General features: G+C 42.7%; 1 protein-coding gene and 1 long non-coding RNA gene across 3 annotated transcripts in view; one reads left to right on the top strand and one right to left on the bottom strand.

The window, feature by feature from the left end:
* The window catches only part of ANKRD52 (ankyrin repeat domain 52), a 76,384-nt gene extending 70,312 nt beyond the window's left edge, over positions 1 to 6,072 (bottom strand). For both annotated transcript variants that reach the window (XM_044421910.1, XM_044421911.1), the window contains exon 1: positions 5,935 to 6,072. In XM_044421910.1, the coding sequence (XP_044277845.1) occupies positions 5,935 to 5,961 (27 nt within the window). In that variant the 5' untranslated portion in view covers positions 5,962 to 6,072. The remainder of the gene's footprint in view (positions 1 to 5,934) is intronic.
* A 292-nt stretch (positions 6,073 to 6,364) lies between these two features.
* LOC123019235 lies at positions 6,365 to 7,908 on the top strand. The gene is made up of 2 exons (XR_006413887.1): positions 6,365 to 6,499; positions 7,780 to 7,908. It is a non-coding gene; the product is annotated as an uncharacterized LOC123019235 (long non-coding RNA).
* Positions 7,909 to 17,779: the final 9,871 nt, after the last annotated feature.

Below are 17,779 nucleotides of genomic sequence, written 5' to 3'. Positions count from 1 at the left end.
TCCAAGACTAGTTTGGACAACACACCACAGTGAGCCACAGATACCAAGATGCATCTGCAGCCCCTTCCTCAGGGTTATTGTGTTGTGGAAACTTAGCAAATGTGGCTATATGAGAGTTAAACATCCCTTATATGACCCTGAAACAGACCATGAATTGCAGGAGGGCTATTTAATCCTTGAGAGGTCCGCCGGGCGCCGTCGTTATTTGTTCTTCGGGGCCAGGCGAAGACCTTTTTATTTAAGCGTCATTTTAATTGTTAACAGCATTTGCTTGTTTATCTGGCCAGGGCGACTTCTTTTATATTGTTATTTATTTTAAATTGTTAGTTTTATATTGTTATTTTTGTATTATATTATGTTGTGAGCTGCCCCGAGGCTTCGGCGAATGGGGCGGCATAGAAATGTTTTAATTAATTAATTAATTAATTAATTAATAAACAAACAAACTTTCAAGCAAGGACAGAATATTCAAAATGGCAGCTGCACATGCTCCATAGCTTCACCGTGAATTATGATGTCATCTTAATAGCTCCACAGTTTCTGGTGGCTTTTGATATCCTACAACTCTGAAGGAATCTGTTTCTGTTTTTTTTAATGTAATTATGATAAACAATTATTCTCAGACAGAAAAAACTGACCTCAATAATCCAAGTGCGCATTAAGCTAATTATTAATTTTACCATTCCAAGCAATGTGCCACAATTCTTCAGATTACTCAGAGTGACCACACCACCAACACTCAAAGAGAGGGGGGAAATAGAGACATTTAGCTACATTTCCAAAGCTTGCCTTGCACTGATAATTGAGACAAAAACAGAAAAGTATGCTGGATCTTCAGGCCATTTTATTTGCACACAGAGACAGGAGACCACAAAATTTGGTAAGCCATTATTTGTGGTTGTCATTCATCCCTCCCCTCTCCTGAGTCCTCTGCACAAAAGACTTGGTGAGAGAGACAACTATACATCACTAGGTCAGGATGGTTTCAATATTCCAAACCTATTAAAGTCCCAAAAAGAAGCCTACAGATACATGTAAGTTGATACCAGGCATCATTTATTTAATTTAGCATCCAGTGAAGAGAATCCCTTCCCTCTTGTTTTTTGCCACACTATTATCAACTTGATGCCCGGGGACTAGGTGCATCAGTCCACACAACTCATGGCATGTGAGTACCTGATTCTGTGAAGCACAAGCAGCCTGCCCACCAGAAAGCTAGAAGCCCTTTGCCCTAATACTGAGTTTGTGGAGCCCAGGACAGGTTTGCAGATGGACACTGTTTACTAGGCAGAACAGGAAATATCATTTATATGACATACCTGTGCCACCTCCCGCAAGCACTCTACACTACTGTTGGTACAAAAATTATTGCAGGATTAACCATATTGCCTGCTCTGCCCTATTTCTACACCTACCCCTTTTGCTCCAACTCGGCAGTTTTCCTCCAGAAGCAGAAGTGTCTGTGTTGACGGTGAAAGGAAGGCTTTCTATTCTTTGTGGCAATCCACATTTAACACCTATGCAGAGCAGAGGGTATCAGGGGATGTGCAAGTGCACAAGAGTTTGTGGCTGTTTTTGTGTAGAACAGTTGGCTATCACATTTGTTTTTGGCTTCTCATGGTAGAAGGCTTAAAAGAATGTACAGCAGCCTGAGGTCCAGGTCCAGTTTCTTTTCTAATCCATTGAAAATGTCTGAACAGGTCCATTTAATAAGCATAACTTGGTTTCATATATATTCAGATGGTCCTTGGGGGCAACTTTGTAAAATACATGGCATAAGTATTTAAGGATAGGATAAAGAATACAGTAGTTCTTGGAGGTTTCATCAGTACTCAGTGGCTATACCTAAATTTGTTTCTTCATTTCAGCAAGCTGTTACTCTTAAGATTTTGGGAACCCTTTATTTCTGTAAGGTGTAACAAATATGGTACAACATCCAAGTATCTTATATTTTTAAATTCCTTGCATTGACATTGTTCACACATAGCAATCAATAGTTTAACGAACCTATGAGGTGTCATGCACAAGTGGAAGAGGGTCTGATACTTCCTGTGTGCCCCCCACTTCTACAACTTACAATTCAACAACTTACAATTGGATCTTTTATAGATTGTTGAACATGGTGCACAAAACCTGTTAACCTGTGGTCTGTTGCTGTGTTAACACTTGGGTCATTTTGCCTCTAAACAACCCAGCACTCCAAACAGGTCCAACTCAACTTATGCATGAGTTGAGTGTAGGTTGCTGAGTAAACAAAGATGTAGACATTTGGGAGACAGCACAGTTGCTTTCTCTCACCCTTTCTCAACTGTCCATGGAGGTATTTTTATAAACAGAGGACTGTCATCTGCAAACAGCCCCACTGATTAGAATTAATTGAATTTGCACAAAAGGGGAAAGTATCTACACCCAGTTTTTCTTTTTTTAGATTTACCACTTACTCTTTCATAAAATCAAATTTGGACAATATTTTTTCTCACAAAAATTCAGTTTAAAAAGATCACACTATTTTCATTCTGCAGATCAGAAAGGAGGCTACACAGAGATCCTTTGGGTGAGATGCAACTTGGACCCAGGCTTAAATCTGAGACACTAGTTCTTGAACTATTCTAGTATCTTGATACAACATGGAAAAGCATTATGTATACCTTCTAAAACCTTAAGCCTGTCTCTACACACCTCCTTCTCAACACCCTCTCCTTGATCTCTAAGCTTGTACAATTCACAAAGATGGCCTAGAGATTAAAGATCTTCTCTAATTACTGAGAGTAAAGGACACTGATCTAAGCAGACAATGCCTGTTTAATAAATTGTCAACAGCTATACCTTTTAACATCACCTAACCCTGCTCCAACACACTAACCCTGCTCCAAGACAATATACTGCTGCTTATTTCTCTGTACAGTGATCAGAATGTAAATTCATTTTGACTGCATAACTCTACCAAGCCTTTCCTTATGCATGCACAACACTCAACACACAAGGCTTGCAAGACTTAACTCTTTATCATTTATAGCTTTGGTGTGCAAGGCATACAGTAACTAGAAATGTAATCAAAATATACTAATAAGACAGGCCCCTTTCTTTTCTTGCCACAGCTCTAAACTGCAATCCCATGAGAGGACAGAAAATACAGCAGAGAGCTGTAACAAAAGCACCCATGGCCCTCCTACATGCACAGCACAGGTCCATCTGCTCATTTCATCTTCCAGAGGAAAACCCTCAGCCTCTGCATCTCTTTCCAGAGAAGCCTTTCAGCCCAGTTTAACCCCAGGGTTACTGCCCTCCACCAACTGCTTGGCTGAAGCAGCAAAAGGAAGGAGGCAGAAAAGGGAAGGAATGAGTCATCCACATGGAATGCAGTGGACTCAGCATCCCTACTTTAAAGAGATCATTCCTAGACAACCATTATGGCCTACAAGCTAGTGTTGTGCAGCTCCTTGAGCTGGCAAATGCTTTGGTTAAAAAATCCAAATTAAGTTTGTGTGATCTACCAGATACTTTAGTATTGGACTTGGAAAACTTAATGGCAGCTTTCCATCTGAGGCTGGAAAAATATTTCAAAATTTCAGGGTTTGTTTGTTTTTTTTTTAAGGCAACCAGAATGGGTCTGGAAAAAATAATCTCAGAACATATTTTCTAGCCCAGAATACCAGAAGCCACTAATTTTTCTGACCCTGAATATTACTGATTTATTTCATAGGATTTCCATGAAGATAAATGAGAATTATTGCGATGCACTTTGCAATTAAATGTGCTATGGAGCAGATTATTAATCATATATACATGTCAGTTCCTGGCTTTCAGCTGCATGAAATGGTGGCTGCAGTGCATCTGTTGTACATCCAGCATGTAAGTCCCAGTCAATAGCTATGCAAGAATATTAGAACTATAAAGGAAGAAGCCCATCATTCTGTAGGCCAAGAACAGTTAAACAGTTAAATCCTACAAATCCTTGGGATTACAACTTCCACAATCAGTTACCATTTGCCATGAAGGGTGGGATTGATGGGAATTGTAATCCAAAACATCTGATGGCCACAAAGTTGCCTCCCTTTAGACAAAAAAGGGATCAGAGACATTGACAGACAAGCAGCCCTGTTGTTCCTCTACCCAGTGGCAACCTGAACAATGGATAACAGAGGCAGCCCTCCACTCATCCTAGCGATAAACCTACAAAGCATTTTACCAGGATTAATACTAAAGCATAGCTTTACCAAACAGAACTTAAAATGTAGGCACTGCAATTAACTTGCATTGACCAAGAAATGAAAATGCTATTCAAAGGAGTTAATTTTTTTTCCTCAAAGTGTGGTAATATTGAAAGAATGAATGCTTGTGAGGTGCCTGGAAGAGAAAACTGAACTTCGTGTACCCTAACTACAAGTTTATTCATGCAGGCAATAACTACCTTCTACATTAAGAAAGCTATGCCATAGGCATACCTAATCACAGCCCTTGAGAATTTCATTTATATCCTATAAGTACATAGTGGATTGAATGTAACGCTGCACTGTTTCCAAGATCAAGGAAATACAACCAGAGTAAGGAGTGGTAAACTGCCAACAAATCTTACCATCTTCAAAGAAACAAAGGAGAAACTCATCAAATATTTCCAGCTAAATACACAGAATGGAAATCAGATACTACAGTATTCTGTTGGGAAACTATGGATACATAACCCCAAACTCTATGCTAAGTGAAAATGAAACATAGATTTCACAGAAGGGGCAAAGACAAAATGTAGGCAGGAAATGAGGCAGAAAGGCAAAAAGGGAAGGCAGTACTAAAAGAATGCAAGATGTGTAAGATGCAAAAAAGCAATGGTTGAGAGAATAATCACAATTCTCCACTTTGCAAATGCAGATTTGTATATGCAAGCAAAAATAGAAAAGGCCATCAAAGAAACTGCTTGTCCATTTTGGCTGTCACAATGCAGCTAGAGATGAGGTCTTACAAGATATTCACTCATCAGGAATTGTTATCTACCCTGGACCAGTAGCTTAACTTCACCACTCTTATACTGAGCCTATTCCTTCTTTTGGAAGGAATAGGCTTCAACCATCACCTGATACTTTGATGTGAGTAAAGAACCAGGCCATATGAAAACAAAGGAGAAGAAGAAAAAGATTTCACTGAAACCTGGGATCAGAAAGAGCAAAATGTACTTATAGAAAGGGAAGTGGACTATGGAAAAAAAAAAAGAAGCATTACTAGATAAAAATCCACAACCTGACCGAGCTCCAACACTTTTAAGAACTTAAAGAGAATTTTTTTCAGATGCAAATTTTCCTTTTGCCATAGTACTTTCATGGGAGAAATCACTCCGGTGAAATTCACCTTTCTGCGCTATTCCTAGAGAAGCTCTCGGGCTCTGAACCTAGCACCACTAGGGAGAAATCTTTCGGGGGGTGGCGCTCAGAAAACTGAAAAGGCACGATAGGATGACATGAGATAAACACGGAAAGCCATGGGAGAGATGAGTTTGCAGGTGGAAATGCAGAATAAAAGCAAAGAGACAGAGATAGATATTATGGGAAAAGGGAAGGAAATGGAGCCGTGGCGGAGACGCGTCGGGAACAGAGCAACAAGAGCGCCTTCTTCTTAGGCGGGAAAGAGACTGCGCTGAACCCGAGTGCCGCCGGCCTGCTTCGGATGTCGGCAGCATCTGAGGCAGGCCCACCTCTTCTCCCTTCTCCTGCCTCCCCTTGCTTCCCACGCTACGGCTGGGTCTCGGGGCACCCTCCCCACGCGCCCAAGACAGAGCCAGGCTATTCCCGCCGAACGAGGTGGGCGGCTCCGCACAAGGCCGCGCATCCCCAGGCTGGCGTAGCGGGCGCGGCCGGGCGGGGGAGGGAGGAGGCCGGAGCTGGGTGTTTGGGTGGGGGGGCAAAAGGAAGGCGGAAGCAGCGCCTTCTCCCCGCTCCGCCGTACCTGGTCCGTGATGCTGAGAATCCCCATCTCCGGGCGGGGCCGCCCCCCCTCACTCAGCAGCGCCGCCGCCTCCTCCGAGCTCCCGGCATCGATCGGGCTTCAGCCGCCGCAGCACCCTCCGGCTGCTGTGGGGCGGGCGGGAGGAACTGAGCCCGCCCACCGGAGGGAGGAAGGAAAGCAGGCCGGCCGAGGCAGCCGGGTCCACTCGATGTAGCGACCCCTGCCGGGGAGGCCCTGCCACAGCGGCCCGCCCAGCCTCGGGGGACGCGCGCGGGGAGCTCGCCGAGCACATGTCGGAGACGTCCCCCAAGGGCCGCCCTCCGCGGCTGCCAGCACCGCGCTCTGCGGGCAGCTCGAAGAAAGAAGGGAGCGCGCCAACGGGGCGCGGGGGGGAGGTCGGGGCCTGCGGCGCTCGCGCCACATCGCGGCGGGCCTTGCGGAGCTCGGCGCCTTCAGCTCCGCCTCGCTGTTTCTCTTACGCAAGGGAGCAGGCCCCGGAGGAGGTCGGACGCGGCGGCAATCGAGGGGGGCAGCGGCGTGGCTGAAGCGCTCGAGGCCATTCTGGGTGCGGAAGACAGGAGGGATTGCTGCTGCATTCATGAATGCGCACTATAGACGGCCGCGTGTGTTCGATGCCCGAGCTGAAAATGTCCCCGCAGTGGTTAGCGCCATTACCGGCTTGAGGTTTTTGCAGGTTTTCCCAGAAGTTCTTCGCTGTGTTGAATCCAAGTGAAGGTTTACTCCTGAGTGGACGTTGTAGGCCTACAGGCGATATTTATAAAACGGTGTATAAAATGCATTAAAAGCTAAGTGTATCATTGAAATAAGTAAATATCATTCCTGCTTATACTGGCCCACAATCATAAAAAGGTATTACGTGCGTTGTTTCTTGGAAGTGCTTAGGAAGGTAACCATTTTGCACTTCGTCTGTGAGAAAGAGTAAGACTAACAGCCTGTTATACCCCTGCAGAACTCCAAGGAATTTACTTCTCAACAGACACATAATTGTGCTGTGACTTTTATAATTACTTAAAAACAAGTCTTCTGTGGGGCTGTTTTTGTAGTCTGATGTTGTTTTAGCAATGTGCTTGACTCAATTTCTACACAGATTCTACAAAAATATAAGTCTGCAGGAAGATATGAAAGATACCTATAGCTGCATAGCACAGCTACAACAGACCTAGAAATGACTACAACATCCAGATTTCTGGGATCATCCGGTCATAGAGGCCTTATTAGTAGTAGTGTAACTGCTGTAACTTAATTTTAGGCATGTGACCCTCCCTGAAATTTCATGTGCTCATTTACATATGCACTGTCGCTTTCTGAAGAACACTCTCTCCTATTTGTTAAAAAGTATGCATGGACAGCATAGAGAAGGGCATTTGATTTCAGGAAATCCAAGGGGATCTGAAGCTTTGGAGATCAGCAGAGCCCCATAAGTTTGTTTCAGCAGGTGCCCATGAATAGCAGGTGGGGCGGAGGGTGATGGCTCTCCAGGAACCTGGTATTAATGGGCCAACCCCTTGCACGGCTCCTGCATGGCAGAATCCTTGAGAGGCATTTAAACAGGAAGACATATAAGAAATGTTGGGGTAGCTCCAGCCTGTGGATGTTTGTTCATACATGATGTCTGATTCCTGCTCCAGGATATTATCACAAAGCTGCACACTTCCCTGGCAATATGTCCCAATGAATTATGGGTTGTTGTAAACTGTCCAGAGAAGCTTTGGTTGTGGGGTGATGGATGAGGATGAGGATGAGTGGGTGCTTCCATTCACAGGGCACCTAGACTTACCAGTCAAAACACACTGTGTGACTGTTCCATCTTTTCCTCCTTCACAGATCTTTCGTGGGTGGAAAAGGCAGAACTAGTTATGGCAAAGCACAAGAAATACAAGATTCAAACATCATCTGCACAATTTCATGAATGAAGCAGGCCAACTGCATGATTAATGCTTCTTCTAGATCTGTGATATGTCTCACTGAGTGCTGAGAATTACAAGCAGTCTGGTGCAGTTTACTTAGAAGCAACCCCTACTGGGTTCAATAAGACTTATTTTCAAGGGTTACATTATTAAACTGCAATCCTATACCAATTTACCAGGGAGAAGTTCTGCTAAACTCAGTGGGGCTCACTTGTGAGTATACAGGAATAGGATTTCACCCTTAATCTAACATCAGGATTATCATTTGCTGACTCAGGCTCAGCACAGTCTTAACTATGCAGAGAGTTGAGGGACCCTTATAATAGTTTGCTTAACATAGACATGCAGTTAGCAATAGCCACTGGCAGGCAAATATTTTGAGTATTGCCTAAATATTTTTTTGCTGATATCTCTTAAAAATGCCCATATATGCCCTCCCGCCCCTTGAGATCAGCAGGAGAGGCCCTTCTCCAGGAACCCTCCGTGAAGGCTATTAGGAGGGTTAGTACTCGGAGGAGGGCTTTCTCTGCAGTGGCGCCCAATCTATGGAATGCGCTTCCCAGAGAGGTCCACCTGGCACAGTCGTTATTTGTTTTTCGGCACCAGGCGAAGACCTTTTTATTCAAACGCTATTTTAATTGTTAATATTATTTATTTTATTTTTTGGGCCAGGTCGACTCATATTGTTTTATACTGTTCGTATTTATTATTGTGAGCCGCCTCGAGGCTTCGGCGAATGGGACGGCATAGAAGCCTTCTAAAAATATATATGTATAGGCCTCCACTCAAGATGTCTTTCATTATTTGTTCAATATTACATTTCATATTTAATCGAGATTTAAGTTGAAGCACACTGAGTTGCTGTCTTTGTTCTTTCATAAGGTCGGGATCAGGCTATTTCACATCATATTAAAAACATTGCAGAATATCTTATTTCCTTTCACATTTCACTTGGCATCTTGGAGGAGACTCATTTTCTTTTTTTCAAGATCAGATTATTTGTATTTGTTTTTTGTTTGGATAATTATTTTTACCACAGTTGTCTCCTTACTATAGACTTGATGAGACTCTGATTTAGTTTAACACATTTTTCTACACACTTGAAACCTGTAGTTATATGCAAAATACTTCAAAGTTAGCATGTAAGCTGTCAAGAATTATATGAAGCCCAGACAAATTACTGTTTCAAAAGAACAAGAGCTATTAAAGGATTGCCCATATCTTTAATTGCAATCCAGTCCTTCACATCTGCAAAAGAAACAGATTAGTCAGTCCATTAATAAGAGCTAGCATGTATTCATCCCAAAATCATAATCTATCACTAGTCCAGTCTTAAGTTCTGCCTTCTTTTAATGAAACAATTAACATTCCATGACAAAGGTATGGGTAGCTGCTTTACAGCTATATTTATATGGAAGTTTGCCACAAAATTTTTGAGGCCCAGTAGAGGGCAGTATCTACTTTTAACATGCTTTTAGATGTCACTGAAATGGGCCCTTCAATAACCAGTAGATTTATGGTTGCCAACATTTTGATCCACTTCTGCTATTCTGCCTTTAATACGCAGAACAGCATTAAATATGTAGACACAAACAGATGTTGATACTTATCACCATGCTGTGAGAAGCTCTGTCTGCTGATTTTTGAAAATTAAACCATTGTTAAAGGCTTTGCATCAACTCTTTATCAACTGGGTTAGATTAAAGAAGGTACTTTGGGAAAAGTAAGTAAGGAGGGGAACTATAGCACTGATTGCTATTTAATATATACGGAGCTCTCTCTGAGCCATTTCACTGTATAGCTGTGATATGACTGTGAGGCCTGCTTTTGGAGATGGGGATTTTTGGAAGCACAGAGGTTCTTAAGAGATGTCAATGCAAAGAAGGGCCACATTTATTTTAAACATTGATCAACTGCCTTTTGACCATGACAGTGAGCTATACCTCAGATGTGAACATGAAATGACATGGTAAAACCAGACATGCATGCACATATAAAAATAAACTAATTCACAGAGAAAAAGCGATTGGTATTAAGATGTAGCTACCTGTTTAAGTCAGGTAGCCCTCGAATGAAGCAGTTCAGAGGGAGATGAGCCACAGTGGATTTCCTCACCAACCCATATCATCATAATATACAAGATACAGTGCTACAAAAACCATGGAGGAAAAGTACTCTGCATATGCTCAGATGTGCACTCATCAGAGCTGTGTTCTGGCTGAAGCTGAGTGATAGTCCTATTTTCTGTCTTTCATCCAACCTCTTTGCTGTCATGCTCTCTCTCCATATCATGGCCCTTTGGAAAAGTGTGGAAAAAGGGAAGATGCTGCAATGTCATTGGTGATCATCAGGAATTGTGCTTGCAGTGGCTTCATAAGAGCAAGGTTTTGTTCCCAGTCCTCTTTACTCACAGTGAAGGTGTACAGTGGAGCATTTGTCAGAAACCCTCACTCCTACAGTAATGACTCCAGCATATGTATTGAGCAGTGGGAATACTATTACTGGCTTTGTATTGCGACTAATTTGATCATAACACTGGGTCTCCAGCTTGGAATGCTTCCAAAAGAAGGAACACAGTCTGAACAATCCACAACTTAAACCACAAGCTACAATGTGTCATTTGTTTCCTTTAAAAGAGTTGGACAACAATTAATTTATTATTTCATTAAAATATTTCTTTGCCAAAACAAGAGCCCTCCCAAGGTGGCATAGAAAAATAAGATATATAATAGAAACCAGTGTGGTATTAAATATGGTAAAAATAGCATAGCTAGATGCAGACAGCATGATAATACAGTAACACAATGTGGGTTGCTGTGAAAATGTGTGTTGTCTGGACAACCCATGAAGAGAACCCATGGTTTGTTGTTGAGCTGTGAACTGTGGGTTGCTTACTATAGTTTATTATCTGAAGTTCAGATAATAAAATGACAACCCATGTTTTGACAGTGACAACTATTCGGAAAATTCAGATAAATCCTGGCAGAAAAGGGTTGCTTATGTGCTTTTGTGTTATAAAGATGCCTGCGCCCCTTTCTCAGAAAGCACCCAAAATTCCAAGCCAGGTCACCGTTTAGCATTTGCTGTTACTTTAAGAAGTGGGACCTGATGGCTTTCCCAAGAAGCTTCTGGGGCTATTGTTTTTGCTAATCAGTAAGGGCTGATAAGGCAGCCAGGTTACCAGCATTGCAATCACCCTCATTTGCATGCCAAGACCCACAGTAATCCCTGTGCCTCAGTGATCCTTATGTTAATATACTGCAATCAATTGCCATTGTATTGAGCCCCTCTGTAGACCTCTCACCTTCTGTAATCACCTTATTTCATCATCAAGTACCCAGCTGCTAGGCCCATGTGACTCAGAATCAATAAAACATTCTGCATACACCCTAAAACAGGGTCCTCAAACTTTTTCAACAGGGGCCAGTTGACAGGTGCCAGCGGTGCGTGTGGGCCACCAAGGCGGTGTCAGTGGAGAGGAGCAGGCCAGGGAGGGGTTAGGGTGTGCGTGCACACGAGATGAGGTGGGGACAGGGAGGGCGCATGGGGCGAGGCACTGGCTTGCTCGCGAGGAGATTGTTTTCTCCAAGCAAGTCCAAAACAACCTCCTCGTGAGCAAGCTGCACCCACACACGTGCACAGCGAGATCAAAACCTCTGGGGCAGGCTGGTTAAATGGGCATGGCGGGCCAGATCCAGCCCATGGGCCTTAGTTTGAGGACCCATGCCCTAAAAGCTTGTAGTTGATGGTGGAGACCACAACCTGGTAGCATGCTGTCAGAAATAACTCCAGGGGGCCTGGGTGATCTCACCAATAAAAATGTTGGGGCTCAAGGCAATTCAATCTTCCCTGTGGTCCCTGGTAATTCATTCTCTAGTAAAGAGACTCTGGCACAACCCATGCTCAGCCCTCACTGTGTGGTCTGCATCCTGTCAAGAAAAAGCACCGAAACACATAAGAATGTCAGCGCAGCAAACCGCCCAACAATAGTATGTCCAAGCCCTAGAATTTCCCAGATGCTTTTCTACGTAAGGGCTGGTTCATGCACGCACGCTCCTAAGTGGACGACTGCCACTTGCAAGCCTGAGTGCACTATCACAGATACCCTCTCAAATGCAATGTTCATTTGAGTCCCCTCACATCTTCAGCCACTAGCAGTCACAGCCCAGTTTGTATGATTTATAGTCCACACTTGATCATCCATAAAGCAAATGTGGGCAATCAGCAGATGAATGCTTGTCTGGGCTGAATATGCAGGCTCTTTGGGGCAGGAAGTGCATGTTCACCCAATCATGGCGGCTAGAAAGAGCAGCTACGGTTGGCCAAATAGTGGTGGGATGGCAGAGGCCTGTGCAAGGCCCTTACAGGGAGGCAATCAGAACCTTCACCCAAAGATCCTGTGATGGCTGCCACAAGTGATACACACAGTGTACATCCTGTATGAGTGAAATACATACAGGAAAGCTGGTATACCAGAAGAAAGGTGTGAGTTTCCAGCTATTTAGTATTATTTATATCCCTCCTGTTCCCAGTGATTAGGTCTCAAGGTGGTTCACAACATTAACATTCATACAATTAAAACATTTAAAACATATAAAAAGTTAAACATAGAAGTAAATTAGTAAAATATTAAAATTGAACAAAAGTTCAAATCAAACAATACGATTATTAAAATTAATGCAGGCCATGCTTACAGGCCATTCCCAAATGCCTGATGGAACAAAAAGTGTTTTGCTTGCTTTTGGAAAACCAACAAGGAAGGAGCCAAATAATAAGCATTAGACACTTTTTACTTTTCCTCCCAAAATGTTAGGGTCCTTTCCTTTCCCTAGCTCTCACTTTTACATTTTTCTCATTTTACTCCTATCAAACTCAGCACATTCTGTGTTTTCTGGAGTTGCATAACCTGATCCCTCAAGAAAGACCACATGGGTTGTAATCCAATCAATACATTTCCTGTTTAAATCTTCCTACACCTTTAAACCAGACACTGTACTCTAGTGAATTAATGTTATCCTGCATCTTTTTCATTGTTGTGCTTTTAGCTTGTTAAAGTTTTGAGTTTCAAGGCTTGCCAGAAAGTTCTAGAGGCATAAACACTGGGATTGGATCCTGCAACAAGCCAAGATTTCAGCTGCCCTTCGCATTTGCAGAGGTAGCACTGTTACAGCCACTAATAACATCTGCCACAAGATCGGGGTTCATTCAGCTGCTGACCTTTTAATGTGACACATGCTATCATCTGCCAGAAATGCTTCTCTGGTTTCTGCATAGGACAAACAGGGCTGTCCGTAAGGAAACAAATCAGTGGATGCGTATCTGTCATTAGACAAAGCAAGTAGGTCGTGCCACGTTACCACAACACGCTATTTTAAAGCGTCTGTCCTTGAACAAAGGAAATTAAAGCAAGGTTCCGGCATGAAACTGCTGGATTACAATTCACCCAGAAGATCAAGTCTACTCAATACCTAGAGACTGTGATTTCCTGTCCCATTGCGCGCAGTGGTTATTTCACGGTTAAGCTGGTGGTGTTATTAGCCATCACTGCTGTTGTGAAGAGTCAAAGTACTGATTCAAGTTCAAATGCATATTAATTTGAATTGTCACTGTTCTTTTTGCATTTCATTTCTTTCTGACCTCATGGCTTACGATCTATGTGCATGAACAATTTTTTGCAGCTATGACTATGATCAAGTGGACTGGCTGGGGAATGCTGGGAACTGTAGGACTTTTTTGGTTTAGATATGTACAGGGTTGTGCCTTAAATATATCAATCTAAACCAGCTGTCCCCAACCTGGTGCCCTCCATATATGTTAGATTGCAGTTCCAACAATCAGCATTGGTGGATGTAGGATGATGGGAGTCATAGTCCAAGACATCCAGGGGATGCTAGCCTGGGAAAGACTGGGATAAGGTGTCACAGATTCCCTATTGCTTTTTGTTGTGGTGGTCTTTGCCACATAAAGGCTTCCTTCTATCCATAGTTATATGGACATTAGTTTCACCATTGAAGGGTATAAGTTTGCCCATTAAAAATATTGGGCAATAAATGCAGTTACATCTGTCTCAAAATTGAGAGATAACCTTGTTCCATGTGAATGTCCTTGCCTTCTCCTTTGTTTGCCATACCTTTAAGAAATTAAATCAATAGACAATCTGGGCAAGGTGATGGAGAGGTAATTGCTTAGACACACTGAGAAAGGCTTATGAGAAGAGAGCAGTTTAACCTTTGCTTTTATCTCCTTTTGAAATTTTTGGTCCAATCTTTTTCCATAACTTAATGATGGTTGCCCATTGGGTGGAAAACCAAGCTAGGTGCAAATGAGTTTTGCTGTGTGCCCTTTGGAACCTTTTGCTTTATTTTCCATGTTTTCCATCTTCGACATGCTTGTAAAATTCTGATTTCCTTAATGAACTTTTTTTTAATCCCACAGACTTGTGTCAGGAATGCTAATTTCTGCTCCCCAGCATGCAGCCTCACTGCTTGACCTTACGCTGCTGAAATTCTATAAATTTTCTTTAGATACAGGAGATTACTTGGCAACAACAAGTATTAAGTACTGCTGTTTACCTACATAATCTGCTGAAAGTGGGATGAGGTATTTTAGTTTATAATATGCATACTTGCCTTTTTCCTGCAAGGAATTCAAGAAGGTTTCATAGGGTCTTCTCAACTTATTATATTTTTGTTGTTGTTTTAAATTTATTCTGTTAATTTTATCATGCTTTAATAGTATATTTTATTGCTTTTTAAAATATGTTGTTGCGAACTGCCCAGAGAGTGTTGGCTGTTGGATGATATTGAACATAAATAAATAAATACATAAGAAGGCTGACATAACCCTCCTTCTCCATTTTAGCTAGGCAACAACAGTTTCTGAGGTAGGTTCAGCTGAGAGTCAGTGACTGGCCCAAAGTCATTCAGTGTGCTTCATGGCTAAAGCCCATAGATGAGCCAGCAATCTCCATACATGAGCCTTTGGGATATCACTGCCGCTGCTGCCCCGTGTTCTCAGTTTGCTGCCTACTGCATGTTCTGGTTGTGCTTTGTTGGTGTCATGCAGCAGCAGTTTGTCTCCAATGTATGGCAACCCTACAAATGAAAGCTGCCGAAATGTCCTGTTTATGACAGTTCCGTTCAGCTCTCCCAAGTTTAGGGTGTGGCTTCCTTGATAGATTTGATCCATCTCATATTTGATCTTCCCTTTCATCTTCTGCCTTTGACTTTCCTAGCAACATTGTGGCATGCAGATTGAAGGGGAAAGAACACATGTGTGATAACTACATACTTCTCTACATATGGTGCATTACATTCTTTCCTCTGTATCAGGGTTGGCAACTTGCAGCCCCACCACATGTTTTGCCTCCCATCAGCCCCAGTGGAGAAGGATCATGGAAGCTGTGGCCCTCAAGGTGTTTTGGCCTACAAGTTGCCCCTCCCTGAAAAGATAGGAAAATATATTTGTTTACAACCTTCACTGTAAGTATGACAGGGTGGTTATACGAACACAATCCTATGCATGTTGAATCAGAAAGATCATCTGACACCTCCCAGCATTCCCCAGCATTGTGGCTGGTTGGAGAATGCTGGGAGCTATAGGATGGTGTTCTGATATAACTGATATAGGTTGTGCCATAAAGGAAGGTAAGAGGGGATGCATCCAGCTTATCTTACCTTGCACCTTAAGGTTATCTATACTTACTTCCCACACAATGGACTGAACTCTAGAGATATTTGCACAGGATTGAGCTACCCAGCTGCATATAGGGCCAGCCTTCCCATGGAGCAACATGATTCGGTTTCTTTGAACCTTACCTTCCACAAAAAGCACCATTTTCATGCCTCCAATTCTTCACCTTTGTGTATCATTAAAGATCTACCTGCAAGTCCAAAAGAGGCACAGGTTTGACATTTTACTTAAGATGCAAACAACAACAACAACCAAAAACCCCAGCTCAAGTTCTGCACTGGGAGTCAGCAAAAATCATGCTACCCACACTCAACTCTACATGCTGTGCTTGACAAATCATTTAGAATTGAAAGGAAGAAAGAGTTGCTTCTCTGTGTTGGTGTAAAATCCTGAAACATCGGTAGGTTGAATATTACAGGGTGGTGGCACGGGAAGGAATGCTGATTACAGTAACCTTGTCCTGTGACTTGGCATGGGATGGGACAGCTCCTCTCTCAGGTTCAACTTGAAGCATTGGTTCAAATGAGTTCATGAAGACGAGATCAGGAGACTGTGTTGCTGAGGCTATTTTTAGTCATGTCATTGGACCTGCGATGAGTCCTGTTACCTAACAGTGACATCAAAGTGAAATCATGATCAGTTGCTTGACATCTTCATTCACTGCTGAATGCTGACTCTAGAGATCTACCGGAGAACGAGTAATGGGAGGAGCACTTTGCCTTTGCCTAGTGTAATACATTCATTTTTGAAGAAGCACAAAGGCAGTGTTCTGAAAAGAGTCTGGCAAGAGCATCCGCCATGCTTCTCTGCCTAAGCTGTGAGCATGATGTACTGTGCTGCTGGTAGAGGTGCAGCATTATATTTTGAAGCAGTTCTCCTCTTGATGGTCTCCATAGCCACGCTCCAAAGAGAATCTAAAATACCTGGAACTGTGTTAACCCATATCTATGCAAGGAAATTAAGTTCCTTTCCCCAACCTCACAAAGAAACAGTTGGTCCCAAAGTCAACAAACCTGTTCTAGCAGGCTTCATCTCCTCCAGAAGTAGTTATTTCATAAAGCAAAGGGGTCTAATTGCCCATTCAAGGCCAAGCCAAACCAAAGTGCTTTTCATTATAAAAGGATAGCTCAAACAATATATCTTTGTTGGGGAAATCCATCTCCAGGGCACAACACTACTGTAAGAACAGCTTCTATGCTCAGAGCAAGTTGGGAAATCTGAGACATGGTAGACCCAAACCATCATCCTTGGCAATCAGAAAGCCTGGGTGCTTCGGCCCTGTGAGCCCCGGTTCCATCACAGCACTAGTTGCTATATAGTCTGTTCTCTTAAAATGGCCACAGACTCTTTCAGCATATCTGCACTGAAAATTGAAATAGTTTGAACGATTGTGTCTTTTTATAAGGGAATTATTACCTCCAGGATCCTGCAAGAGAAACTGTACCAATTCCACTGACGCAGAAGCAATATAACATTGCCATTATGTTAACAAGGCCCTTTGATAGTATTTAATCTAGCGGCAAAATATCCACACCACTTCTGCTAAGGCACTTCTGCAACAAGTACTGTTGTTATGTGCCATCAGGTGGCCTCTGACTGATGAATGTATCCCCTCCAAAATGTCCTGTCCGTCACAGCCTTGCTCAAGTCTTGGAAATGCGAGGTTTCCTGAGTGGCTTCCTTTGTGGAATGGAGCCATCTCATAGTTGGTCTTCCTCCTCTTCTTCTTCCTTCAACTTTCCATAGCATTATTGCCTTCCCCAGTGTATCTTTCCTTCTTATGATCTGCTTGGAGCACAACAGCAGACATTTTGCTTTCGGGGCAAGTGCTAGCCAACCCCAAAATACTGGCTATAAACTTTTGTGCAAAAAGAATTAAGTAAATTCATTTAAATGCGTATATTACTGTACACAAAATAAAAAAAAATCCAGCACAGTTTGGTGCAAGCCACCCCTTTCATTCGAGTGTGCAGGTTTGACAGATACCTGTTAAAACTCTAGTTTCTTTTAAAGGTTGGGATTTATTTATTTGTTTGGATAGTGCATCCTTTTTTCTTTTTTTTTTACATATGTCCCTGTGCAAAAATCATGAGAAACCCTATGATAACAAAAACAGGTTTAAAAAGAACTGGAGTTGTGACGACTCCCATAAAAGGAGGTGGCTTGCCTTTTCCACCTTCCTGAACATCTTGGGAATGGGTAGAAAGTGAGAGGACTTCAGAGGA

This window comes from Varanus komodoensis, unplaced genomic scaffold, assembly GCF_004798865.1.
Source record: "Varanus komodoensis strain SLA01 unplaced genomic scaffold, ASM479886v1 scaffold12, whole genome shotgun sequence".
In the NCBI taxonomy this organism is placed as follows: Eukaryota; Metazoa; Chordata; class Lepidosauria; order Squamata; family Varanidae; genus Varanus; species Varanus komodoensis.
The sequence above is the reverse complement of the archived record's forward strand: the minus strand, read 5'-3'. Positions and strand labels throughout refer to the sequence as shown.